Source organism: Onychomys torridus, chromosome 5, assembly GCF_903995425.1.
Source record: "Onychomys torridus chromosome 5, mOncTor1.1, whole genome shotgun sequence".
NCBI lineage: Eukaryota > Metazoa > Chordata > Mammalia > Rodentia > Cricetidae > Onychomys > Onychomys torridus.
Window position 1 is genome coordinate 118,661,234 of NC_050447.1, and position 26,596 is coordinate 118,687,829.

The 26,596-nt window shown below is 43.9% G+C and overlaps 1 protein-coding gene across 1 annotated transcript; it reads left to right on the forward strand.

The window, feature by feature from the left end:
- Positions 1-4,892: 4,892 nt before the first annotated feature.
- LOC118584790 (myosin regulatory light chain interacting protein) lies at positions 4,893-26,352 on the forward strand. Its single transcript, XM_036189072.1, has 7 exons — positions 4,893-5,205; positions 6,300-6,490; positions 18,568-18,753; positions 20,128-20,325; positions 20,940-21,104; positions 22,629-23,049; positions 24,800-26,352. The coding sequence occupies exons 1-7, from the start codon at positions 5,119-5,121 to the stop codon at positions 24,887-24,889; spliced, it is 1,338 nt and encodes a 445-aa protein (XP_036044965.1). The 5' UTR covers positions 4,893-5,118; the 3' UTR covers positions 24,890-26,352.
- The last annotated feature ends 244 nt before the right edge of the window (positions 26,353-26,596 follow it).

The window sequence follows — 26,596 nt, forward strand, 5'->3', positions numbered from 1 at the left end:
GACACAGGGTGGTGCCAAGGGACAGGATCAGAATATTAACAGTTAGTATTTGATTAAATAAAAAAGAGGGGCTAGAGGGATGGCTTAGCCACTAAGAGCATATATTACTCTAGCAAAGGACTCCAATTTAGTTCCCAACACCTGTATTAGGCTGCAGCTCCAGAGTATCTGGTGACCTTCTTCTGGTCTCTGAGAACTCTCTCTCTCTCTCTCTCTCTCTCTCTCTCTCTCTCTCTCTCTCTCTCTCTTTCTTGGAGGGAGCATGGGGAGGCTGTACATATGTACCACAGCATGCATGTAGAGGTCTGAGACAACTTGCAGGAGTCAGTTCTCTCCTTCCACCATGAAATGAAGATCCTGGGGATTGAACTCACGTCATCAGGCCTAGCAGCAAGCACTTTATCTACACCGAACCCTCTCACTGACCCCACAGTGAATATTTAGAGCATAGTATATGCAGACTGCAACATCAAAGCATCAAGTTTAAACAGAAAAGTCCTGATAAAATGACAGCTACTTTATTTTTCTCTGTGTACTGTTCTTTTTTTCCAAGTAATCCATCATGAAAAGTAACTATCTTAGTAACTAGAAAGAAGAAAAATCATTTAAACAGCTATCCAATTAAGACAATGCCACTTCAGATCTCCCAGTTTTTAATACAGGGATTCTTCCTCTGTCCCTTTCTGCTTTAAGCCAGTTCAGGAAATGAGATGCTATGCTTTGATAGTAGGCACGGATCAAATTAAACTACTGGATTTCATGAGGCTGATATTCCAAATTAGAGATCTCGGCTCAACTTGTTCTAACACACTTATGCCTGATGAAGCATTACTTATGTGAATAATTAGCTTGAATAATGTGTGAAAGCAAGGGACAGTTTTCAAGGCAGTAGCTAACTCTTCTTCCTCTGATGATCTTACACACAAATGTGGAGAGCGAGAGGAGGGTGTGGCGGGTGATGGAGCCACGTCTCCTCCCCAGGACCTCTCCTGCGACCCAGTGCAGGACTTCTGCAGCCTGGCATGCAGTGATGATAGTGTAATGAGCAAAAACAGATTCCCAGCCACATTGAGCAGGCCACATGCTCAGCTAGGATAGTTCGCACAGCAATAACCATTGCACTACAACCCACATGTATTATCTTGTGATCCAGCCTATGGGACGCAGGAAAAACCTATGTCTGGGTCTATTGGAGCAGCCAGGACTGTCGTGACTTAATCGGTTCTGCCACTTTGATAGAGTTTTTGTTTTTCAGAATCTACATTCATCCAGGCAACCTTTTTACTATGCTAGCTAAGTGTAAAGCTTTATTCTTTTGGTTTTGGGAGGGCGAACAGGGTCTCACTCTGTAGCCCAGGCTGGACAGAACTCAATTTGGAGTCCAGATTGGCCTCAAATTTATGGCAGCCTCCCTGCCTCAGGCCCCTGGGTACTAGGGATTACTGGCAGGAGTCACTGTGCCCTACTTGAGAGCAAAAAAAAAAAGAAGAAGAAAAAGCAGACAAGAGCATGGAGTGTCTCCCTGGCTCCAACCAAGGCTCAATCTGACTCACTTCCCACCTCCAGCCCTGGATATTCAGTCTCTTATTTTGGAGCTAGACTCAGCTGGGGCTTGAAACTGGCTCCAGACGCTCCGTAGCATTAGCAGATGGTGGAATCTTCCAGGAAGCAATTCTACTGTGGGTTTGCTATTCCCTAACCGAGTCTTTTAAACATAGCGTGCTTTCTCACTCGGCTTCCCCATTTCTTAACCAGTCTCTATCTTATCATGAGGAAGAAATGGCAGGAGGGAAGAGAGAGGGCACAGTGTGTGCACACCAGGAGAAGCCTGGATTTTTTCTTCCCATTAGGATTGTTTCCCTTTACCATGCCTCCTGTTTTTACCTTTTTTTTTTTTTTTTTTGGTGGGGGGGGGGCTTGTTTGCTTGGGCAGTTTTCTATGTGTTTTCCATATGTCTTTTCTGTATTTCTGCTCACATGCAGAGACTAGGATTTGACAGTAGGTATCCATATCACTCATCACCATTTTAAACATTTTACTTTATTTTCTGATTAGCAGAGTCTCTTACTAAACTTGGAGCTCACTGATTGGCTAGACTTTCTAGACAGCCAGTGAATCCCTGGGATCCTTCCCTCTTTTCCTCCCAACACTGGGTTTACAAACACATACGACCATGCTCTGCTTTTTAGGTGGTGCTAGGAATCTAAACTTAGGTCCTCATGCTTCCTCAGCAAGCACTTTATACATTTGCTTTTGTTTTCGTTTTCTAGATAGAGTCTGACTATGTAGCCCAGGCTGGCCTCAAACTCATGATCTACTTATCTTAGCCTCCTAAGTGCCAGGATTCCTGTCAGTGTGCAGGTGTGCCACCACACCCAGCTCATAGTTTTTAAAATTAATTAATTAATTAATTAATTAATTAATTAATTAACTTATTTATTGAGTACAGTCTTTAATCAAGGCTATCCTCAAACTCCCTCCTTAACCTACAATAACCTTGAGCTTCTGATTTTTCTATATCTACCCTGCTACCCGCCCCTTGAGGGCTGCTGGGACCGCTAGCTTGGGGGCACACTGTTGCCCTCATGCAGTTTGTGGTGTTAGCAGTGAAAGCCAAGAAGGCTTTACATATATTAGGCAAGCACTCGACCAACTGACCAGCTGAGCTATGGTCATAGTCCTTTACCTTTGTGTTGTTAAGACCACGGCTTTTCTTTAGTCTTATCTGGTGATTCTTTAAAAAACAATTGTTATATCTTAGCGTTTATATGTGTAACATGCAGAGGTCAGAGGACAACCTGTGGGAGTTGCTCTCTCCTTCCATTGTATGGTTCATGGGATCAAATTCAGGTCCTAGGGCTTGGTGGCAGGTGCCTTTACCTACAGAGCCACTTCACCTGCCCTTATCAGGTGCTACTTGGTTTTAAAATGATAAGATCTTTACTGAGGATCCCAGGAAAGGAACTCAGTGGATATGGTTAGATACACCCCTGTCAATCTTAATCAGCTAACTGTTTTGTAAGCAAATGATGATTGTTAAATTTTTCTTAATTAAAAAAATTTAAACCTGACAGACATTTCCTATGCTTCTACAAATTATTTAGCTGCTCATATTAAAAATGCAAATATAGAATCATTTCTCTGAAAAAAAACATTTAAAAAAAATCCCTGCCCAAACCCAAAGGAACATAGTCTCAAAGACAGCTGCTCCACAAAAATAGCAATGCCTTTGTTTTATTTTCTTGTCCTGTTTTTATTTATTTTGTTTGGGTTTTTGTTTTGTTTTTGTTCTTCCTCAGCTCTTTTCTACTCATTTCCACTTCTGGTCCATCCCCTCAGTTTCCAGGGGTTCCCCAAATCTGTCCCCTAAATTCCCCTTTTCTTAAGCTAGCTAGCTTTGGTTTGGGCCTTTCAAAAATATTAACCAGTTTCCATATGGCCTCCTCTGCTTGTGCAGAACATTCCAGTGATGGAGCAGAGATTAGATAATGATAATCTAAACGTTATCTTCCAGATAGGATACATTTCCCAAATCTGCTGCCTGGGATGCAGGGAGCAAGCAGCAGAAAGAAGCGACAGATGCAAGCGTCCGACTTTGCTGGAGTACGTTTGCCCCAAATTGGCTTAAACCAAGGGCTCTGTTAAGATTCATCCCTTCTTCTCTGATACTCTCCACATCTCAGAAATAAGTATAACTGGGCTTAAGTATAAGGTGCGCTGCCAGCTTGAGCTGTATAACAAGACATTGTCTTAATACACAGCAAACCAACGGCCACTGGGACAGAGATATAGTCATTGGCAGGCAGGGATGGCGAGATTGCTTCACAGGGATGCTGAAGGAAGGTCCGACAAATACCTAGTCTCTATTCTACTGTGAGGATACCAGACGAAGTTTTCCAAGGATTCAAGGCTGAAACCCACATCTGGCTTATCTTATGAACCACTGGTTCTCAGCCTTCCTAATGCTGCAACCCTTTAATAATACAGTTCCTCATGATGTGGTGACCCCCAAACATAAAATTAAGTTCGTTGCTACTTCATAACTGTCATTTTGCTACTATTATGAATCATTACTACCTGTGTTTTCTGATGGTCTTAGGTGACACCTCTGTGAAAGGGTCCTTTGACTCTCAACTGGTTGCGACCCACAAGTTGAGAAGCACTGTTAGAAACCAAAGAGGCAGACACAGTAATTGTATAGACTAAGAGAAACAGGTAGTGAAGACATGTAAGACCAGTAATCTCTTCTATTGAAACTAACTCCCCACCCCCGCCACGCTAGGTCCTCAGATGAGCCCCTTACCTTTAAGATGAAGTAACATCTGGCTGTCCCAGAGAAAAGACAGAGAAAGTATCAGGTGCATAGTGAGTGAATTCGATGCTAGATAGGATGGGTAACACAATGGAGGCCCTAATACTCTATCAGATGTTTCGGTTTAGCAGAACCCACGCATTAAAAACCCTTGGCACGCGTTAATGTGAAAATGGTGCTATTAGATCAAGCTACCCAGCTTATTATTGGTCAACTGCAAAAACTTTTCTGCTCAAATTGTGCGTGGTACAACCCTCAGTGAGAACAGTGGCATCGCGGGAGCGTTTGATCATGGTCCTCTAAAGCGGGGCAGAAAGGCGTCCCTTGGAGCTGCAGGCGACAGCGGGCAAGGAGGAGCGTCGCCCAGCGGCAGAGGCCGTGACGGTACAGGGGTGGGGGTGGGGGCTCCCACCTCCCGCAGCTCTACAGGCGGTGCCGGGAGGCGGGGCTGCAGACTATCGGAGCTGCCTATTGGCTGGAGGGACTGGGGAGGAGGGGCAACTGCGCCGTGATTGGCGGAGGCCGGCGCCGGAGGGGGCGGGGCCTCTATAAAAGACGCGTGCCTGTCGCGGCGCAAGCAGTCGGGCTGTCCGAGCGGCGCGGCCGTGGAGCACCCAGGAGCTGGCTGTCGCGGGGGTGGCGGGGACGCGAGCCGGAGGGCTGCGTGGGGTGCAGAGCAGGCGGCCGCACAGCTTCACCTTCCTCACGGAGCCCGGAGCCGACTTAGAGCGATTGCAGTGAGGCGACAGCCCCGGTGTACACCCGAGAAGAAGCGGCCGTGGCGGCGGTGGCGGCGGCCCCAGCCATGCTGTGCTATGTGACGAGGCCGGACGCAGTGCTGATGGAGGTGGAGGTGGAGGCAAAAGCCAACGGCGAGGACTGTCTCAACCAGGTGAGGGCGACGATCGGAAAGGGGATCCCCGCTTGTCTCCGGGAAGCTTGGGGGCTTCGGTCCTCAGGAGCCGGGCGATGTTGCAGCAGCGGCCCGTGGAGCGTGCCCCGGACGCCAGGCTCCTGCCTCCTCCCCGCGGGCGGCGGGGGTGGGGGGCAGAAGAGGACGCCCATAGTGGGGGGATCCCGGGCCTGGGAACCAGGACACTGCCGGGAGCTGCCACCCTGCACCTTACCCCAGTACTTTTCTCTAAAGAAGGTGGCCCGGCACACCTGCCGCAGGTGTGTGCGTGATGCCGCCCGTGGGGTCCTCGCAAAGCCCGGCAGCGCCACCCACGTCCCGACATGAGGTGGCTGCAGGCAGTCGCGGGCTCCGGGGTTCCCTAGCTGACCAGGTGGGCCCAGGTCTCAAGCCACTTCTCAGAAGGAGAGTTCACCTGACACTCGGGGCTTACTGGAGCTCCTGAGTATCCTAGGTAATTTGCAGGGAACGGTTCTGGCAGTCTCCTGCTTGGGGTCTTTACACGTGTGTTTTCTTTAGTGTGACTAAGGCTCTGAGCAGTATTTGCATGGTGGATATGGCAGACACATTTGATCCCCTTGAAACACTGTGCCTTCCGGACCTGTAGACCTGAGCTGATTGGAAAGCCTCTTGTAAGGCTTAGCTGACACTTGTGGCATGCTTCCCCAATGTGTTTGTGTTTTTGGAATCCAGATGGTTAAAACTGTCCAGATAATAAGCTGCCAAATCAGCTGTGCAGATGGTGCTGGTGGAGGGGATTCCAGCGATTGGAGTAAGAAATAAAATACCCTTGGATTTTTCCTTCTCAGCTTTTTAGGAAGTCTGTTTTGGGGTACTCCTTTCCCTATGCAATTGGCCAGACCCTAGAAATATTCAAGCAAGGCCGAATATCTTTGAGCACTGGGTTTTGGCATTGCTAGTACCTTAAAACGTTGTTTTCCGATTCTACCACTGGAATCTTTACAAGGTAGAACTGGAATTATAACAAGGTCCAAGTAGGTGGCTGCCCTTCTCTCAGTTGCAGCCCTTGAGTTTGCATTGCTTATACCTGACACCTTTGTTTTTGTTTTCAGGTGTGTCGGCGATTGGGGATCATAGAAGTTGATTATTTTGGACTGCAGTTCACCGGCAGCAAAGGTGAAAGCTTATGGCTGAATCTGAGAAACCGGATCTCCCAGCAGATGGACGGGCTGGCACCTTACCGGCTCAAACTGAGAGTCAAGTTCTTTGTGGAGCCCCATCTCATCTTACAGGAGCAGACAAGGTAAAGTGAGGTGGAAATGAACCAATGCCAAGTATACCTCTGGTTCCACTTAGAAGGGGCTATCATGCCTTCCAGAGATGTTCCCAGACAAATCTGACTTCGTGCTGAGGGAAGTTCAGGAAAAACTTAAATTTGTTTTGTAAAACACAGTTGGCCTGGATGAGTTTTCCAACTCTTGTTTTGGTTTTTCTGGTCTCTATACTATTAATGGGAGAGCAGGGTTGACTTCTTACAAAAGAAAAAGTAAAAGAAAACCCCAGACACCAACTTCCTGAAAGCAACATCTACTGCCCGCTAGTAACCCCGCCTCAGCAGTGTTACTACAGGTCATTGTCGACTGTTCTAACCGAAAGCAGGAAACAGTTCCTCTTGGGTTACTTAAACTTGGTCAGTCTTCAGCCTAGTGTCAAATTACAGTGTGTAGCGTGAGTGCTCTGTCTGGCCTCCTGCAGATTTTAAAACTTTTTTAAGTTTCATGAAAACTTAATAAAAGGACTCTTTGAAGGCCACTGTAACTGAATTCCAGCCCACAGATATATTAAATATGATCGTTGGGCATTAGATGTTTTTCCCTCCGCATTAGAATAAGGGCCACCAGCCATGGTAGACAACTGAAGCATGTGGTCTCCTTCTTCAAACGACAAAACAACAACAACAACAAAACAAAACAAAACAAAACAAAACAAAAAAACATAGTGTTTCCCTCTGGACTGACCAATGCTTTTCTCAAAGATAAACCAAAATAGCAAAGTGATGTTTAATATTTATTACTGAAATGCAAGAGACCTACAGTGGCATCTTGAAAAAAAGGAAACGATTGCTTTTGAAAGCACAGCAAACTTTGGGTCCCAGCACTGATGTTTTCCATACTCCTGTGGCTTGGAAAAGTGCCATGCATGTGAAAAATGCAATTCTGTAGATTACTCAGAATCAGGGAACAGGATCCTCAGGGAGATTTTAACGTGCTCTGTTTTTTTTTATTTACCAAACAAACGGTGGAAACATTTTAAAGTACCACCGTTTGGATTTGAAATAGCTCCTTTGCCTTGCCGTGGCACTTTAAAGGTTGAGAGAGATTTCATTTATGAAGGACACTGACATGATGACTTTTTAGTGTTTCTGAAAATACCTTACACTATTCATGTAAAGGCATGCTCATAGGTGCTGAGCTGTCTCTGTTAGTCACAAGAAGCTGTGTCATTTTTTTAAACTTTTACTCTGTATCTGTATGTGTGTGCTCTGGAGTGCACGCCTGTGCATGCATACACACTTGTGTGCCTGTGGAGGTGACAGCACAGCTTTTAGGAATTGGTTCTCTCCTTCCACTCAGTGGGCCCTAGAGATTACACTCCAGCTGTCAGGCTCAGCAGCAAACATCTTACCCTCTGAGCCATCTCCCTGGCCCACATCTTTTTTTTAAATCTGATTTGCGAAAGTTTCCTCAGTTCAGGAAAAGAAAAAATATATGACACAGCATTGGCCTTTTTTTAATTTTATTTTTTGGCAGCAGTTGTATTGTGGTACTGCAGTGATTTCAGGGCTTCCAGGTGCAACCCAATTCCAGTGACACAAATTTAGTTTTGAAATCAGCCGAAACTTGGAAAAGCAAATATTTCGTTTAAATCGTGGAAGGATAATGGCATAATAAATATACACTGATTATGTGTTCATGCTTTATGATGGACTATGAGATGGTCTCTACCTACACACGTGCTCCTGTAATTGGGCCAATACCTATTATCAAATCTACTTTATTCATGTAAGAAAGAGATGTTTATGAATTAGTACTTGACTCAAATTGCCTACATTGGGTTTTTTACATTATTGACTCAGTTGTCTTTGACTCTTGGGATTTATAGCTAATGGCACTCAAAGTATGTACCTTCCTAGTTCAACTAGGTAATTTCAATTGATTTTCATTCCTTTTAGAAATCCCATAGAATGGTGAGTGTGAGCTGGTCCCAGTAGCAGGTCTAAAATCCCTGATTCTGTTCTGTTGTGCCTGGGCTACAGTAAAGGTTCGAGTCTAGTCTGGGGAACTTAGTGAAACCCTGTGTCAACATAAGAGGTAAAATGACAGCTGAGAACAGTGGTTTTGTGCTTGCCTAACCTACCCAAAGCCACAGCTGGGGATAGAGAAAGCAGGGACTGGGAGGGTAGTGTAGTACAAGCCTTTGAGTGCTTTTATTATGTTGGTGAATTTTGCATAGCTTTGTAGAGTTATCCAAAATAGAAAACGTTTAAGAAAACGCCCAAGGTTGATGGCCAGCCTGTTTCAATATCTTCAAAAAGTAATATCTAATTTGCATTTGTACCCTTTAATTAGGATGTCAAAAGTTGTGCTAGGTCTAATCTAATATTTTTTAAATTATTTAAGTGTATGGGTTTTGCTTGCATGTGCACCTGTGCACCATTTGGTGCTTGAGGAGGTAGAAATGGGCATTGGCTCCCCTGAGACTGGAATTACACAAGGCTGTGACCCACCATGTAAGTGCTGGGACTCAAACTTGGGTCCTCTGAAAGAGCAGCATGTTCTCTTAACTGCTGAGCCTTCTCTCCAGCTGCCTACAATTATTGATTTTTTTTATCATAATACTAAAGAACAAAACTATTTTTTTCTTTCATGTAGTATTAGCAAAAAGAAAAAAAAAAGCCTGTTGACAAACTTTTTGATGTCCTGTGGTTTGTTATAAAATAATACATTAAAAACTATGATTCTACTGTAGATAGTTTTTGTATAGTGAGTGAACACAGCTTTGGCAATTCAGTTTTAAGAGATGGCTTTACTGAGGTAAGCCATGAGAGTGCGTTTAGTGTACTGAGGGGCTAAGGGAATCTGGACACTTCATTAATAGGAAATAACTGGGCAGAGTTGCCCTGTGTGGATCACTAAGCAGTGTGCTCGTAGAAGCGCAAGTTTAATGTAAACAGGCTATTAATATACTACTTAGCATTGGACCAGGCAGACTGCCAAGAGGGGTGCAGGCAGGAAGGCCTTGGTGGCACTGGGGGACACTGGGATCCAGGAAGAAGCCATTTCTCTGAAGCAGGCTTGGTTCAAATGCTATCTTAGATAGGTAGATCAGGCTAATCTGGTTTTAGGCTTAATTTTAGATTTGGTGACCCTCCTGAGATTATTCTGTTTGTTCTTGAATGGGAGGCCTGACTAGAAGGAGAGTCTTGCACGGCTGGCTGGCATGATTTAGATGGAGACAACAGGTATTTTAAGCAGATGTTTGCCATGCTGTGGATTGAAATGAAAAGGGAAACAGATTCATGTGCTCTGGAAGTAAATCTGAAATAATGATCATCTTAGCAGAAACTCCTGCCTTTCAGGGGCTCTCAGTCCTTCACAGTGAATTCTGCCAGCATTTTCAAAACTGGAGCTGAGGGAAGCTCATGGTTCATTCCCACAGTGGTGATTATACTAGCCCCTGCTGGCAGGGCCTTTATGTTTCTCCTGGCTTGGCCACAGTTTCAGAGCTCTGTGGTTTCCATTCAGAATAGTCCAGTTAAGGTTAACCAACATCTGTATTGTTTTTCCTCCTAGAAAATAGCCCCAGTACAAAAGTGCCATGAATGTTGAACTGAATGTTCAGAGAAATGCTGTAGTCTTGGACATGACATTTCCTCAAGATTCTGAGTTATGCCGGGCGGCGGTGGTGGCACACGCCTGTAATCCCAGCACTCGGGAGGCAGAGGCAGGTGGATCTCTGTGAGTTCGAGGCCAGCCTGGTCTACAAAGCGAGTTCCAGAACAGCCTCCAAAGCTACAGAGAAACCCTGTCTTGAAAAACCAAAAGCAAAAACGAAACAAAACAAAGATTTCTGAGTTAAGGCAGCAAGGATTAAATCCCTCCCTGATTCCTGACCTCAACATGTCACTTCTTTCTAGAATGCACAGTCTGGGAGACTGAATTCTCCCAAGATATCGCCTATCTTTTTTTTAGAGCATAAACGTACTTGTTACATTACAGCAACTTCTGTTCATTTTTAATTACTCCAATAATGCAAATTCCATCAAAATTGATCAGTAATGTATCCTCAGAATTTTTCAAGCGTACACTGTGTAACTATCTTGTTAAGCAATAAATTAAGAATTTACAGATGTGGAGCTGGACATGGCTCAGTGGTTTGAACACTGGTTGCCTTTGCAAAGGATCCAGTTTGACTCCCAGCATCCACATGGTGGCTCACAACCACCTATAGCTCAATTTCCAGGAATCCAACTCCCTCTTCTGTCTCTGAGGGCACCAGATATGCATGTGGTATGCATACATACATAAATGAAGACAAAATACTCATGCACATAAAATAAAAAATAATAATAAATGAAATCTCAAAACAAAACCTAAAAAAGCTCACAGAGCCAAAGCCACAGATAAACTCAAAGCAAATGAGATGTGGTGATTTCAAACCAATTCAGGACCAGACAGACTGTCCCTAGCCAGGGTCTGTAAATCATGTTCAAAGTCCTTTTTAACATTGTCAGTGATGGTAAAGGCTGCTTACATAATTTACCTCTGTGTGATTAAGAGTGAGTGCATTCTACACGATGTCACAGCTATAGCCAGTGTGTGTCTATAGTGAAGGCTCTTATATCTATTAGAAAGGTTTATTTATGTTCTTCATACTGTGTATGGGATGGCAGAATCAGCCTCCCTCTCCCATCCCTACCTTTTCCTGTCTCCTTTCTTTCCTCTACTCCCTTATCTGTTTTTACTTGCCAGGAAAGTTAAACAAACAAACAAACAAAAAAAGTAAAGTATACATATACATTATTTCCAAAGAAATTATAAGTTGAATTTCTGAATCCTAAAGGTTTTTTTTGTTTTTCTGTTTTTGTTTTTGCCAAAACTAAGGGGTATTTGCATGGCTGTGTAGTGTTTAATTTTAGACAAGGAACTCTCATTTGGGCACTTTTAGCCTGTACCTCTAAATGAAGTATTCAAAAAGCATTTTTAAAAAATGGTATTTCATGTGTTCATTTTGTGAATGGGAGCATGTTTTATGCATATGATGTGTGTATTGTGTGAGTGTGCAGGTGCACATATCCATGCATGTGCATGCAGAGGCCAGAGATTGACAGCTTGCCCACACAGGCACCTATTGCCATGGGTGAGGACATTCTTTAGTTCCAGTATTCTCCTGGCACAGGCTGTGAGCTCTCCAGGCTGTGACAGTCCTGAACTGCTTTAAGGTTCAAGGAGGAACATCTTTCAGAGTGGTTCCATTTGGGGCTTGAAAAAGATCCCCTTAAGCCCAGGGAGGGACCTGACTTAATAGCTCTATGATAATTATCTGCCCCTGACAGGTTTCTCAACTGTAAGCCCTCCACGAGGTAGGCCTGATGATTTGATATAGCTGGAGCTATTAATACACTGGCATTCTGAACCTCCCAAAAATTTCAAACATGGAAGAAAGGTGAGGGTTTTTATCATGAACACCCATATAGGCTCCCTAGATCCTACTATTAAGTTTAATGTGCCTACTTTATTATATAGTTAATCATTTATCAGCCCCTCCAACCATCCATCAACTGGTTTTTTTTTTTCATACACTTTTCAACAGGTCATGTATAAGTACCCTTCCTTATAAATACTATAGTGTACTTATCATTAAGTAGAACTTACTGCTTGCATTTGGTTCTTTTTCTTTAGCTAAAATTTACATAGGATAAAACATAAATCCTAATTATATCTCTTAATGAGACTCAGTGGGTACATGTTTAAACAACACCTCAGCCGAGATGAAGAACAGGAGCGTCATCCATCATCTTAGAAGTCCTCATCTTTCTGCACTCAGCCCACACTGCCCACCTTTACCTACTGACGGCACTGTCAGCACTGTGGTCTCCACTCTAGATTCGTTGTGCCTGTTCAGCTTGCTGCAAGGGGAACCATCCATTAGGTTCTGCTTCATGTCTGCCTTCTTTTATCCATCATAAATTTTGTTGAGGCCCATTCACTCTGCATGTATCTATGGAGTTTTCTTTAGTTCTTTGTTCTGTTTTCTTTCTTTCTTTTTTTTTTTTTTGCTTTGTTATTTGCTGGGGGTTGAACAGAGCCTCGAACATTCTAGGTCAGCACTCAGAGTTAAATACCAGCCTGCTCTGTTTCTTTCTACTCCTGGATAGCATTCCGTACTGTCGTTGATCCAGTCCTACTGATGAGTGCCTGTTTCCATGAATAAAGCTGCTATGAACATCTAATACAAGCTTTTGTTTCTTCTTTTCTTGTAGACACATGTGTTTTCATTTTCCCTGAGTAAATACTCGAGCCTACAATAGCCGGGTCGTGGTATGACTGTTTAGTTGTGGAAGTTTCTGCCAGACATTTCCCACAGCATGCGTACTGTTCCGAACCCCTCCTCTCCCAAAGAATGTAAGACAACCGAGTGTCTCCACATCCCTGCCAGCCTTCTGGTGGATACATGGTGGTGGAGTGTTGTGGTTTTAATTTGCATTTCTCTGATGATTAATGATGTCTGTCAGATTTCCTTGTGCTTATTGGCCTTTCCTGCATCTCCTTTGGTGAAATGTCCAAGTCACCCATTTTGATCGTTTGCCTTCACTCCTGAGCTGTCCACATTCTTTATGTATCCTAGATACCAGTTCATTGTGAAATCTGAGTTTTATAAATATATGTTCCCCCTGTGGTTTGCCTGTTTTCCTCATGCCTTTTGGTGAGTAGGAGTTTTTAATTTTGGTGAGGTCTAATTTATTCTTTTTTTTTTTTTTTCTGGAATCGATTCACTATGTTCTGAAAAGCCTTGTCTACTCCCTAGTCATAAAGGTACTCTTTGGTTTGGTTCTCAAGCCAGTATGATGTTAACATTTACATATAGGTCTATATTCTATCCTCAACTGATTTTATGAGAATGTTACAAGATTTGAAACAAAAAACTCTCATAGCAATTTCTGGTTTTGGTCATTTTTAAATATAACTTGGCAGTCAGGGTTTGGTTTAAAATAAACCTGTGCAGGTAAGTGACTCATTGGACAGAGATGGAATGTTTGATTGTAATGGGGTCTGCCTGATGTGAATGGTAGTCCAGACAATACTTCACATGCATGCACTTCAGGGGAAATTATGGTTCAGTTGTTGACAACTGGGTTTTTGAAAATAACTAGTTAGCCATTCTAAAGACATGTTGGGTTCATTACTTGCCTTTGGAATATGAGGCTGAATCTAGTTATCTTACATTTGTTGTCAAAAGTTCTTCAAAATGGTGTAACTGGCAAGATTACTAGGAGGTTGTGCCCAACAGTAACTGTCTTATTGCCTTCTGTGCTGTGACAAAACACCACAACCAAGGTAACTTATTAAAGAAAGTTTGGGATCACCACAATTCCATCTCCATCGTGGCAGTGAGCAGGCAGGCATGGTGTTAGAGCAGTAGCTAAGAACTTATATCCTGGTCCACAAGCAGGAGACAAAGAGAGAGAGAGAGAGAGAGACAGAGAAACAGAGAGAGTGTTCTAACTGGATGATGGCGTAGGCTTTTGAAACCTCAAAGCCCACGCCCTCAGAGATACACCTCGTCCAACAAGATAAATGGTTCCTGTTATTCACACTATAAAAAGGCATGGATTTTAGTTTTTTAATTAAAAATTTTTAATGTTTAATTTTATGTGTATGAGTGTTTGCCTACATGTATGTGCATCACATGCATGCTTGGTGCCCACAGAACCAAACCCTTGTCCTCTGCAAGAACAACAAGAACTCTTAACTGCTGAGCCATCTCTCTGGCCCCTGAAAAGGTGTGGATTTTTAAAAGAGAAATTATTGAAGAATTTTGAAGCAAAAATATATTAAGAGTAAGTGCTTCATGACCATCATGATGGCACAGTTGATAAAGATGCCTGCCACCAAGCTGGTATGGGTTTAGGATAAAGATGCCTGCCACCAACCTGGTGTGGGCTTAGGATAAAGATGCCTGCCACCAACCTGGTATGGGTTTAGGATAAAGATACCTGTCACCAACCTGATATGAGGTCAGTCCCTGAGACCCATATGGTGGAAGGAAAGAATTGACTCCCACAATTTGCCCTTTGACCTCCAAAAATGTACTGTGGCGCTCACCCAAACATACACAATAAGTGAATAAATAAATGCAATTTTTAAGAGATTTTGCTTCCTTTTCAAAATTGAAATTTGACATCTCAAATTTTGCCCAATTTAAAAAATTTTATTTTTACTTTGTGTATGGGTGTTTTGCCTACATGTCTATATCTGTGCACCACATGAGTGCCATTGCCCACAGGCTATAAGATGGCTTCAGATCCACTGGAACTGGAGTTATAGATAGCTGTTAGCCACCATGTAGATGCTGAGAATTGAACCCCAGTCCTCTGAAAGAGCTGCTGGTGCTCTTAACCATTGAGGCATCTCTCCAGACCCTCACCCTATTATTATAGCATGTGTGAATCCATTTGTATCTATGATACAAATTTCTGACTTGGCTAGAATAATGCACCCTGGGGCCCACGGTATGGCTATATTGGAAATAGCCATGTTCTTTGTAACTGGTTAAAACTTTAAAAATTAATTTCCAAGTAAAACCCTAGGTATACACAGAAAACATAGTATGAGCTTATGTCCATAGGCTGTATTCATAGACATTTGCTAAAACAAAGTAGGTATTTTTCAAAGCCTTTTGTGTGTGATTCCATGTTGTAATATATATGGAACTAGATAGATAGATTATCCACTTGTAAGATATACTTTTAAAAATTATTCTCTACAGGCCTGACTTCTTTGACTACATCTGTTTGTTTCATATTATTTGTAACCTTTCACCCCTTTCATTAAAAAAAAAAATAGTTATATGGCAGATAGTTAAGGTGAGAAACTAAGAATCAATCCTAAGTCAAAGCCACACAAATCCCGAGCCCTCACTGAATTCTCTTTCGGAAACGTGTTTTTGAACACTGCCACCCTCCCTCTTGGAAAGAGCACACCGATAAGTCTTGTGATAGCTCATCAGGCCTGGTGACATTGGTCACCCCTGCTCCCTGGTGCCTGGGCCCTAGACACCCAGAAGTCCATCTGTGGTTGGAGTTGTTTTGATGAGTGAGATACGAGATACGTTCCTTTCCTCCAAAGACTGTATGTTCCATCTAAAAAAAACAACTATCAGACAGATGTGTCCATCCCATAACCCCATTGTGGGGCGGGGCACAGAGGCAGTGTGTGACAAATCTGTATTGACTTGAAATGAAAGGTGGCTGTAAAGCCATGAAAAGGGCAGCCTGCAGGAAGAAGTCTGCAGAGACAGAGAGGAGGAGCCCTTGTGCCTGCTGGGCTCTGAGCACAGTTCAGCCTCCTGGCTGGAGCACACCAGTGTGCCCCGCCCCCAGGCCATTGTTCCAGTTCTCACCCTCTCCTGGGGAAGGATGACATTGCTCTAGGCTTCTGGCCACCTGTTTACGTTGGGTTGCCATGCCGTTCCTTTGCTCTGCTTTTGGCGGCTGTCCCTCCAGAAGTAGGCGTAGAGAATTTGGAAAAAGAAATTGAATAAATTTGAAAAGTCGTCTTTGGCAGCTCTCCGTACTGTTTAATAAAGCAGGAAGCAGTTTCAAACTTTATGCTAGGAAAATAAGTCAAAAGAGACCTTTACATTCACAGTAATTAAATTGTGAAGGCTCAGTTTGTGGTGCTAATCTTAAAATCTTTTGGCACATGGTTTCTTCTTGAGTATAAGCGTAGATTTGGACTGGAGGCTCCTGAAAACATACCCTAAGCTTGAACAGGCAGAGGTACTTTAAAAGTCCATTTTCCCTGTGAGCTAGAGCAGGGTTTTGTGACAATGTAGACTTGTACCCTCAGATAGCGTCTTATTCTTTTTTTTTTTTTCCTTTTGAGAAGGTAGTCTCACTGTGTAGACCAGGCTGGCCTAAACTCACAGAAATCTGCCTGCTTCTGCTTCCAGAGTGTTGGGATTAAAGGTGTGGGCTACCACACCAGCTTGCTGTATAGCTATTTTTAAAGCAGTTTTTCCCCTGTGGTAATTCCTTGGCCCCAGCAGGCCCCTTTCTCAGTTCAGCAGTATGGAAGCAATACTTTGAAGACTACCAGATGTCTGGGTTAATTAAAGCGGTGTCTGTTCTCTTTGAGTGCTCTCATGAATCTTAGGAAGAACTGAAACGTTTAAGGCTGTCTCATCACTTATCATTTATCATTACTGAATGTGCAAAAGACTCAAGTGACTAGTTCTTCGTTAAGGAAGAGGGATGGCTCTTGTCAGCCTGAGCATGTGAGGTCCTTACCACAGCCTCGCCTTTTACCTTTCTCATGCTGGTCCCTTGAAAGGCAAACTCAGGCATGGTACAAAAGTGAAGGCCCGGAAAGTGAGGAGCTGAGCTTACTCAGGGTCTGGGGCCTCACCAATGGCCAGAATTCATGATTGTGCCTTCCCAGCACCTGCAAGTAGCTACCACACATCATCAAAGAAAGTTAAAACTTCACATATGCCAGAGACAAACTGTATAGCCTATCCTCTGTGGTGACTCAGGTAACCTCTTCAGGATTTGGGACAATAAAAACAATATCTGGAGTTTCCCAGGAATTTCTGTGCCATGCGTACCTTGTAGTAAATGTAGAATTTAATATTGCGTGTACTTAGTGTAGGCTCAAACAGAGCAAAATTGGAATATAAAATAACAGATACATGGTGTTTTACATGCATTTATGGAGCTCTCTGATGTTAGAAGCAATTAAGACAGCCCAGGTACAGCTAGCTAAAGAAACTCAAAGTTGTAACTTGTTACATAACATAATCCAGAAGTAGATGGTCTATATGCAAGGTAGATTAAAAAGTGACCAAGTTAGAGGACAGGAGAGGAGGCCATTAGGACAGGTTGCTGCAAGGCTGAATCATCCAAGTAGTAGGTGGTCCCCATGCATAGCACAGAGACAGGAGTGGTGACTGGAGGTGACCAGTGGAGAAGCCTGGGTTTCAGGCACCATCGGGCATCCCTGTGAAGGACTTTGAGCAAAAAGATAGAGTGTTTTTACTGGGAGCAATGATAGCAAGCAGCTTGGATGGTGGGATGCAGAATCTAGAGGGAAGCGGGGTCACCAGGTCTCAGAAACTCTGGTCACTCTTAGGCTGTGAGTAGGACCAAGGAGGCCCAGATAGATGGTAAGAATGGACCTTGGTCTGAAGAGCTCTGAGACAGGGGCTGGAGGAAGGCTCAGTGAGAACTGCTTGTCTGGCAAGCATGAGGACCTGAATTCAATCCCTGCAACCCATTAAAAAATGCCAAGCATACACTCACCAACCAGGCTAGCCCAGTAGGTCACTCAAGGCCAGTGAGACTCTGCCAGAGGTGAATGGTATTTCTGAGGATGACACCTGAGGTTGTCCTCTGTCCATAGTCTTTGACCTGCTGAAGATCATCTGGCTGGTAAAGTCTCTGGCAGGTGGGCATTGAAGTAGGATTCTGAGAATTACTGTCTCTGAAGATCAAAATTTACTACAAGATAGGTTTTCCAGCTGAGTAGAGGAGTTGGTTGTGTGTATAATCTTCAGAGGCAAGAGGACCCAGAGATGAATGCCAGCCTCAGCTACATAGCAAGTTTGAGGCCAGCTTGAACTGTTTGATTCCCTGTCTCAATAAAACAAAACAAAACAACAACAAAAATTGACTCTTAAATTGCCTTTAACACATTCTAATGCTAACTTGGTCTGTTTCTATTATTTAAATTTTTATGACATTTTATTTACTGATTTGAAGAGGGAGCTTGCCATGCTGTATCATAGAATTCAGAAGACAATTCATGGGGAGTCTCCTGCCGTTGTATGGGCCGAGGACATAGAACCCAGGTCCGTGGCCCTGGCTGCAAGCTCCCTTATCTGCTGAGCCCTCCCTCTATACTTGCTCTCTTTGCTTAAAAAAGAAAGTCCTTGAGTGTGAAATTGCAAAGCTAGTGTAGCTTGTTTTTTTATTGTTGTTGTTGTTTTTTTTTTTTACAGCGTTGGGCATTCTTTCCCTTAGCCACACCCCAGCCCAGAAGGCTGGCTCAGATACTGTTATCCCAAGCAAGCCTCAGTCATTCTCTCCTTCTATTGCAGGCATATCTTTTTCTTGCACATTAAAGAATCCCTCTTGGCAGGCCACCTCCAGTGCTCCCCAGAGCAGGCAGTGGAGCTTAGTGCCCTCCTGGCCCAGACCAAATTCGGAGACTACAACCAAAACACAGCCAAGTACAACTACGAAGACCTGTGTGAGAAGGAACTCTCCAGCGCTACCCTGAACAGGTGAGGCCGCTGCCCAGGCTAGCCGTGCACTCTGGCTAGCGTGAGTGTTCACAGCCACCGACTTGATAAGAATCAGGAAACTTACGGTGTTGTCTTGGAATTTGTGAGGCAGAGCACAGGCCACTGCCAGGTCTAACCAGTCATTTTCAGAAGATTCATGTGCCTTTTATTTGAGACGCTTACCAACACAAAACAGTCCACGCAGACAAATGCCCTTCTATGAAATTCCATAAATAACAAGGATCTCCAAAGTGCCTGACCTTTTAAATCTGTAAATCTACAATAAAAGTCCAGCATGTTTATTGGTGTTTGCTTCATCCCAGCAAGAATTACAGCCTGAGGCCTAACTTAGGCCGACTCAGTTACCTCTTCCTGTGTAACAAGCTAACCCCAAACTCAGCTTAAACCAACAGACATTATCTGAGAATGCATGGGCAGGGACACAGCTGTGGCTTGAGGGCAGAGCAAGCCCCAGAGGTCAGTTTCATCTAAAAGCCCAGCTGAGGGAGGCCTCTGGGTCCAGGTGACTCCTGTAGCTTCTTGATCAGCCTCTTTCTCTTGCCACCTGACATCGGGGCCCTTTCATGGTGTGGTAGCTGGATCACCCAATGTGAATAATCCAAGAGCAAGAGAGAAGAGCCAGGAAAGAAATCAGATCTTCATGACTCCATCTCAGAAGACAGCTCCATGCCAGGCAATGATCTTCCATTTTCTGTTCATTAGAAGCTGGTCATTAACCCAGACCATACTCAAGGGAAGGCTACACTGGGAGACCAGATCACCAAGGACCACACCACAGCCTTGCCACAGCAGGGGATATAGATCTATGTTTTCTTCAGTTCAGTCCCCTGTGCTGCTAGCCTATCAGGAAGCTTGTAAAGTCTATGTAGATAAATATATGAGGGGATCTAGCCTATGCATTTGTCTAGTGTGTATGTTCAGTGATTTTTCCATAGTCCTTTCAGTTTACCAATATTCCCAAATGATGGGTTCTTGATATTTGTTGAGATCTTTTTTTAAAGAATACGTTTATATGTGTGTGTGTGTGTGTGTGTGTGTGTGTGTGTGAGAGAGAGAGAGAGAGAGAGAGAGAAAGCTGGTGAGAGTGAGTTCTTTCCTTCCATCTTATGTGTCCCAGAGTTCAAACTCAAGCTTTGAGCAAGCACCTTTACCCAATGAGCCATCTCACTGGCCCCATAGTTGTGATTCCAACAGTGTCTTAGAAGTATTTCACAGTAAATAAAATAGTGATATGCCATTTGCTGCTTTCGTGATCCATAAATGACCACATCCCTATAATTCACTAGTGAGTTACAAGTTTTAAGGAATGCATGAACTGACCTGTCTAACTTGGCACCTTTGGATGCTCCACAGCATTGTTGCAAAGCATAAGGAGCTGGAGGGCATCAGCCAGGCTTCTGCAGAGTACCAGGTTCTGCAGGTCGTATCAGCCATGGAGCATTACGGCGTAGAGTGGCATGCTGTGAGAGACAGTGAAGGACAGAAACTCCTCATTGGGGTTGGACCGGAAGGCATCTCAGTTTGTAAAGATGACTTTAGTCCGATGAACAGGTAATCCGAATCTTCAATACACACACACACATACACACACACACACACACACACACACACACACACACACACATACACACACACACACATACACACACACAATCATAAGCATATTTATCATCTGTTTCTTTTTTCTGAAAATACAAAATGGATAGAAATTCACTAGACACCTCTATCAATGAAGTGATTCATTTTTTAATTTATTTATTAATTGCATTCAAGCCTTAACTATTGAATTATTTCTTAAATGCTAACTTAAAGTACACTAGTGTGGCAGACTTACTATTTTTCATAGTGTCTCAGGCCATAAATACCTGTATCTGGTTCTACATAAACACACACACACACACACACACACACACACACACACACACCACATACACGCGCACACACACACACACATACACGCACACACACACCGAGGGCACTCCAACACTTGTTCCCATGAGTCAACTGCTTGTCCTTCATCAGCATAACTAGTTAGAATCATCACAGAACATCCCAGGCTGAGTGTCTGGTTCACTGCCGGATCACGGGCAGCCTACAAGGGCATGTCAACTCCTTGCTGAGCTATCCCTTCTGTGCTTGCTCACTTTTCTCCTCCTGCCTTTCAGGATAGCTTACCCTGTGGTGCAAATGGCCACCCAGTCAGGAAAGAATGTCTACTTGACCGTCACCAAGGAGTCTGGGAACAGCATCGTGCTCCTATTTAAAATGATCAGCACCAGGGCAGCCAGTGGGCTCTACCGAGCCATCACGGAAACGCACGCGTTCTACAGGCACGTACCACCATGCTTTCCTGAGCTTAGGTCACCCCTTTGGGTGGCTGGCAGGTTGCTGTGATTTCTCCTCGCCCTGAGCCCGAGAGTCTTGTACAGTTGTACAGAATGAGAGAGTGGCCACCCTGAGCCGCCTTTTGTGATGCTTGTAGGGCCTCATCAGCACAGAACGCGTGTACCTGCACCTCATTAGTCTCCTGCTCAGCTCTCTCACTTTATCTCCTTCACCACCGCCTCCCAGCATAACCCCAGTCCTCGGGCCTGTTCTGCCATGGCTGTGTCCTTTCCCAGAACAGCGGCACAGGTCTTTCCCTGCTGAGCACGTCCCTGTCCTAAGCCCTCACACCTTACACACTCGGGATACTTTTTTTTTTTTGAGCTGAGGATTGAACCCAATGGGATACTTTTTAAGTTGAATTTCATTTTACTTGGTGTTTTTGAAGGCAAAATCTCACTGTGTATCCAAAGCCAGCCTGAAATTCCCGACATACCTCAGGCTAGCCTCAAACCCAACTGTAGTCCTCCAGTCTTGGCTTCCTGACTTCTAGGGTTGCTGGTGTGCACTACTACACCTGGCCACAGTGAGGATTTTAAAACTACATTCTAGAGGGTACTTTCAAGCTGAGTTGTGATTAGGCTCATACTTAGAAAAAATTAAAGAGAAAAATGTAGGAAGCATTTAACATAACATTTTGTTATGTTAAAATAGACTATGGAGCAGAACAGAAAATTTGTAGACATGTTTAATGTAAAAGCCCAAACTTCAAAGAGCAAATGTCCCTTTGCTTCCACAAACTGCTGGATGGCAGCTCACAGCCTGGGGGAGCTGTGGAGACCCATCTCCATATTTACAGCTGCTTCTTTGGAGGTACTTGGAGACCCCTGAGGTGGAGCCATTGAGCTACTGAGCATATAAAATGGAAAGGGCTTAGACATGCACACAAGAATGTTAACTACCGTGGTAAGGCATGTATCTCAGTCCACACAGTGCTTGCCTAACATGCATGAAGCACCACATGCACTGGACATGGTGTGCATGTCTGCAATCCCAGCAGCACTCAGGAGGTGGAGGCAGGAGGATCATGAAGCTCCAGGTCATCCTTGGCAACATCGGTCAAGACCGGCCTGGGTCATATGAGACCTTGTTTGTCTCAAGGGAGGAAAAAAAAGCTGGGTGTGGCGGCACATGCCTTTAGTTACAGCACTCAGAGACAGAGGAAAGTGGATCTTTATGAGTTCAAGGTCATCCTGCTCTACGTGGAGAGTTCTAGGACCTACATAATCTCTAAAAGCAAATAAATAAGTAGGCAGATAGATGGATGCTGGATAGATAGAAGATGGATGATAGTAGATAATTCATAAATAGATTAATAGAAGATAGATTAATGATAATGACAGGATAGAAGGCAAAGCACTAAATGTCGGTTGATACACTGTTTTTATTGATCACAGTATCTGATAGTCTGAGTTCTGAAGCTTCCTAGGCTTTTCAATATTCAATCAGATGTTCACGCTTACCTTCAGGTGTGACACCGTCACCAGTGCCGTTATGATGCAGTATAGTCGTGACTTGAAGGGCCACTTGGCATCTCTCTTTCTCAATGAGAACATTAACCTTGGCAAGAAGTATGTCTTTGATATCAAAAGAACATCCAAGGAGGTATATGACCACGCCAGGAGGGCTCTGTACAACGCCGGTGTTGTGGACCTTGTCTCACGAAGTGACCAGAGCTCCCCCAGCTCACCTCTCAAGTCCCCCGACAGCAGCATGAGCTGCAGCAGCTGTGAGGGTCTCAGCTGCCAGCAGACCAGAGTGCTCCAGGAGAAACTGCGCAAGCTGAAGGAAGCCATGCTGTGCATGGTGTGCTGCGAGGAGGAGATCAACTCCACCTTCTGCCCCTGTGGCCACACTGTGTGCTGCGAGAGCTGTGCAGCCCAGCTGCAGGTAAGGGCTCCCTTAGCCCTCCTGTCCATTAAGAAGGGTCTAATAGGTGTGCACACACTACATGGAGTGGGAAGCAGCCATCTCCACCTGGGAAGGTCTTCGTGTTCAGTGACTTAAGTCATTGTGCCCCTTATAAACACGGGGATCAGCACACTCTTGTCACCACATGGTTTCGGAAATGAGGTCCAGACTGACGAAATTAACGCATCTCGGAGCTAAAGCAAGAACTAGAATCCAGGCCTACCTCTTCCATTTTACATGGCCTCTTGCGTTCTGATACCACATAGTAGGAATGTCTGTATTATTGCCTAAAATTCTAGTTAAAGAATACAGACATTATTGTTACCAGTGACTTATTTACTCTATTTGTGATTATCTTTTTTTCTGTACTTACATTTATTCGTGTGTGTGTGTGTGTGTGTGTGTGCATGTGCGTGTGTGTGTGTGTGTGTGTGTGTGTGTGTGTGTGTGTGTGTGACAGTGCACATGTGGAGGTCAGAGGACAGTATACAGGAGTCAATACTTTCCTTCTACCATGTGGTGCCAGAAGTCAAACTCAGTTTGCTAGACTTGGTTGTGGTTGTGAGCATCCTTACACACTGAGCCATCTCACCAGCCCATTAATTTCCTTTTATTACTGCTCATACTTTTAGGGATCTCTTCTATTGGCTGTTATCTGCTAGCAAGTCAAACTAACTTTCATACATACATAAATAAATAAATAAATAAATAAATAAATAAATAAATAAATAAATGAATGAATGAATGAATAAATAAATAAAAGCAACTCATATATAGCAGGTTTCCTTTCTTGCACCTTACATTTCTTCTTGCCATAAATTTTATACTTAGTTTCACTTCTCAGAAGTTTCTAATAAATGTCACTGTGTGTATACATAAATTTAGCCCTGCATGTCATCTAGTCCTTACACGCTACAGTTGCAGAGCTACTGTTAAGATTGGACAGTGAGCTCAGGAGCCAGTGCTGCTTCAGAGAGGGGTTCCTCCTCCAAGTCCTGGGCTTATCTGTTCCTGCCCATGTATTCTGACCCTGTGCCTATCTTCCCTTATGGCCAGTGAAGGGTGTGTGCTGGCCAAGAAGCCACCAGAGACCTGTTACCCTTGACCGTAGGGCATCTGCCCACTGATGTTGACCTCAAAATAGCTGAGCCAAGGCCTATCTAAGACACATCTCTAGTATGGTAGTCAGAGGAGCAGTGACCTCCTCCTGTATATATGGCTCCAGCATGCAGGAAGGAAAGCTGAAATTAACCGAAGGGTTGGGGAGTTGGCTAAGCCAATAAACTGTCTGCACTGCAAGGCACTGGGACCTGAAGTCTTAATCCTAGTGCTTGGGAGGTGGAGACAGGAAGGACCCCTGGGGATCATCTTCCAGCCAGCCTATCGTAATCAGTGTTCTCCATGCCAGTGAGAGACCCTGTCTCCAAAAAGAGGCAGAAAGCATCTGAGAAATAATGCATGAGGCTGACCACTGGTCTCTGAGCAAAACACACATACACATGTACACACAGTTGGCCAGAAAATGTAATTTCTTCAGCAGAAATTGTCTTTTCATAACACTCATTTTTAATCCTTATAAAGTGTAAACATTCAACCTGTTACAGAGCAATTGATAGCCTAGAACTCGCAATGGCAGCTTATCTAGAAATCTGAGTGTGGTGGGTACCAAGGCTGAGCTCCCAGACCCAGGTCCCGCAAACATTCTAACCAATGTTGGCTTCTTTTCCAGTTGTGTCCAGTCTGCAGATCACGTGTGGAGCATGTCCAACATGTCTACCTGCCAACCCATACCAGTCTCCTCAATCTCACAGTCATCTAACGAGTCCTGCGCTTACTGGACAGGCCAGGTCCCCAGGAGCTGCAGTATTATAAACTATAAGAATAAGAACCTAGTGAGGAACTGTCTCACTGTCAATGCCCATCTGCCATGAGACATTTTCAGACACGAAGAAGAAAAGAGAAGCAAGAATACAGCCATTCCTCTTCTGTGAGTAGACGCATCAGCCCCAGCAGCAACCAGGAAGAGCTCTGGGACATAGACACATTCCTTCTTGGACTTTGGGTTTTTTTAATGATCGAGTAAAGGAGTAGATAAAATAGTCTTTGTCAGTTATGTGGTACCATAGCCCAACAGTGGGTACCTTTTAGGAAATGATGTCATACGTCTCCTTAACTTCTCCCAAGGCAGCAGATTTTATAAGAGTTTTAAAATTTCCCTGGTTCTTTTTCTATGGTCATGGAGCGCTGAACATTTTTAATAGGAATTTTTTCCTTAAAGAAATGGTCCTTGTTATAATGTCATTTCTGTCTTTATAACTCATTCAAGAATGACTGGAAAGCTAGCAGATTGAAAAGCAGTCCTGTGACTTCTCAAGGGTTAACATGTTGTCAGATTGAAACCAGTGTGTCTGAGAGGAAACAAGTAACTCAATGTGGGTGACTTCTTAGTCCTTTTCCCACCCCCTAACCCCATGCCTTTCGGTGATAAAATGTTACCAGTTTGGTTAAATGACTTCCATGGCATAGTCAAGCACTCCCTAGGCTTTGGAGCTGTTGGAATATTTGGAGATTGGAAAGGAAAGTTCACAGACAGACAGACAGACAGACAGGGCAAGAGTGCCAGAGAGGCTCCTGGTGTGCTCAGGTGGTTCTTCGTGTCCCCTAAGCACTCACTCCAGCTGCACCCATGGGTGTCGCCTTGCCTGAAGATCAAACTTCTACAGCCTTATCATAGGTCTCTAGCTAGTGTCTCCTTTGTGTGTGCATTTGCTTTCGCTTTGTTCATGTTTCTTGTCAATGCTTCTGTAGTCAGTGTGTTGCCCCTGCCCTGCATCTTTCAGAGGTGGGGTTAGTTTGTTCTGTTCCCATGTTCTCAATTGTATTTCCACCCCCACTTGGGCATTTTGGAAGCTAGTGAGCTAGGGGGTTTTCTAGGGTGTCAGGAAACCTAGCTGACCTCATCGGGTGCAATACTAGCTAAGTGAAAGCTAGAAACCTACACTGTCACTTTACTGAGATTTCTGAGTCTATGTTTCATATTGCCTTAATGTAGCAGTAATGTGTTTATGCATTTGTTTCTTTGCACAGACATTTTGTCAGATATTAAAACTCTACTTTTTTATGGCACATATTAGCATATAAGCCTTTATTCCAAGAGGTATTTATTTTTTCACTTGTAAAAAAAAAAATAATGTTTCCACATTTGAAAAAAAAAACAAACTCTGTTATATCCTAGAGGACTTCTGTCTTTTATATTCAGGATAATAAAGACTTTAAAGCGAACTAGGCATTTGTGTTCTCATGGTCATTGTCATTTAAAGCATTGTCCTGTTGAGTGAGTGCTCACATCAAGGTTGGAAAATTTGAAAATGTGTCTTTGTTGAGAGGATTTGCCCAGCTCTTCTCTCATCTGTGGTTTCGAACCTACAGGATTAGAAGGTAGGTGAACATGACGCTGTGACATACAAAGCAGATGAAAAGGAGAATTGGAGAAGAGGGTAGCAAGATGGCTCACCAAGTAAAAGTG

Excerpts from the sequence above, each read along its gene's own strand:
- LOC118584790 (XM_036189072.1), top strand. The coding sequence starts at position 5,119 with ATGCTGTGCTATGTGACGAGGCCGGACGCAGTGCTGATGGAGGTGGAG. Across the intron at positions 5,206-6,299 it reads GCGAGGACTGTCTCAACCAG|GTGTGTCGGCGATTGGGGAT; the intron begins GTGAGGGCGACG and ends TTTTGTTTTCAG. Across the intron at positions 20,326-20,939 it reads GACTTTAGTCCGATGAACAG|GATAGCTTACCCTGTGGTGC; the intron begins GTAATCCGAATC and ends CCTGCCTTTCAG.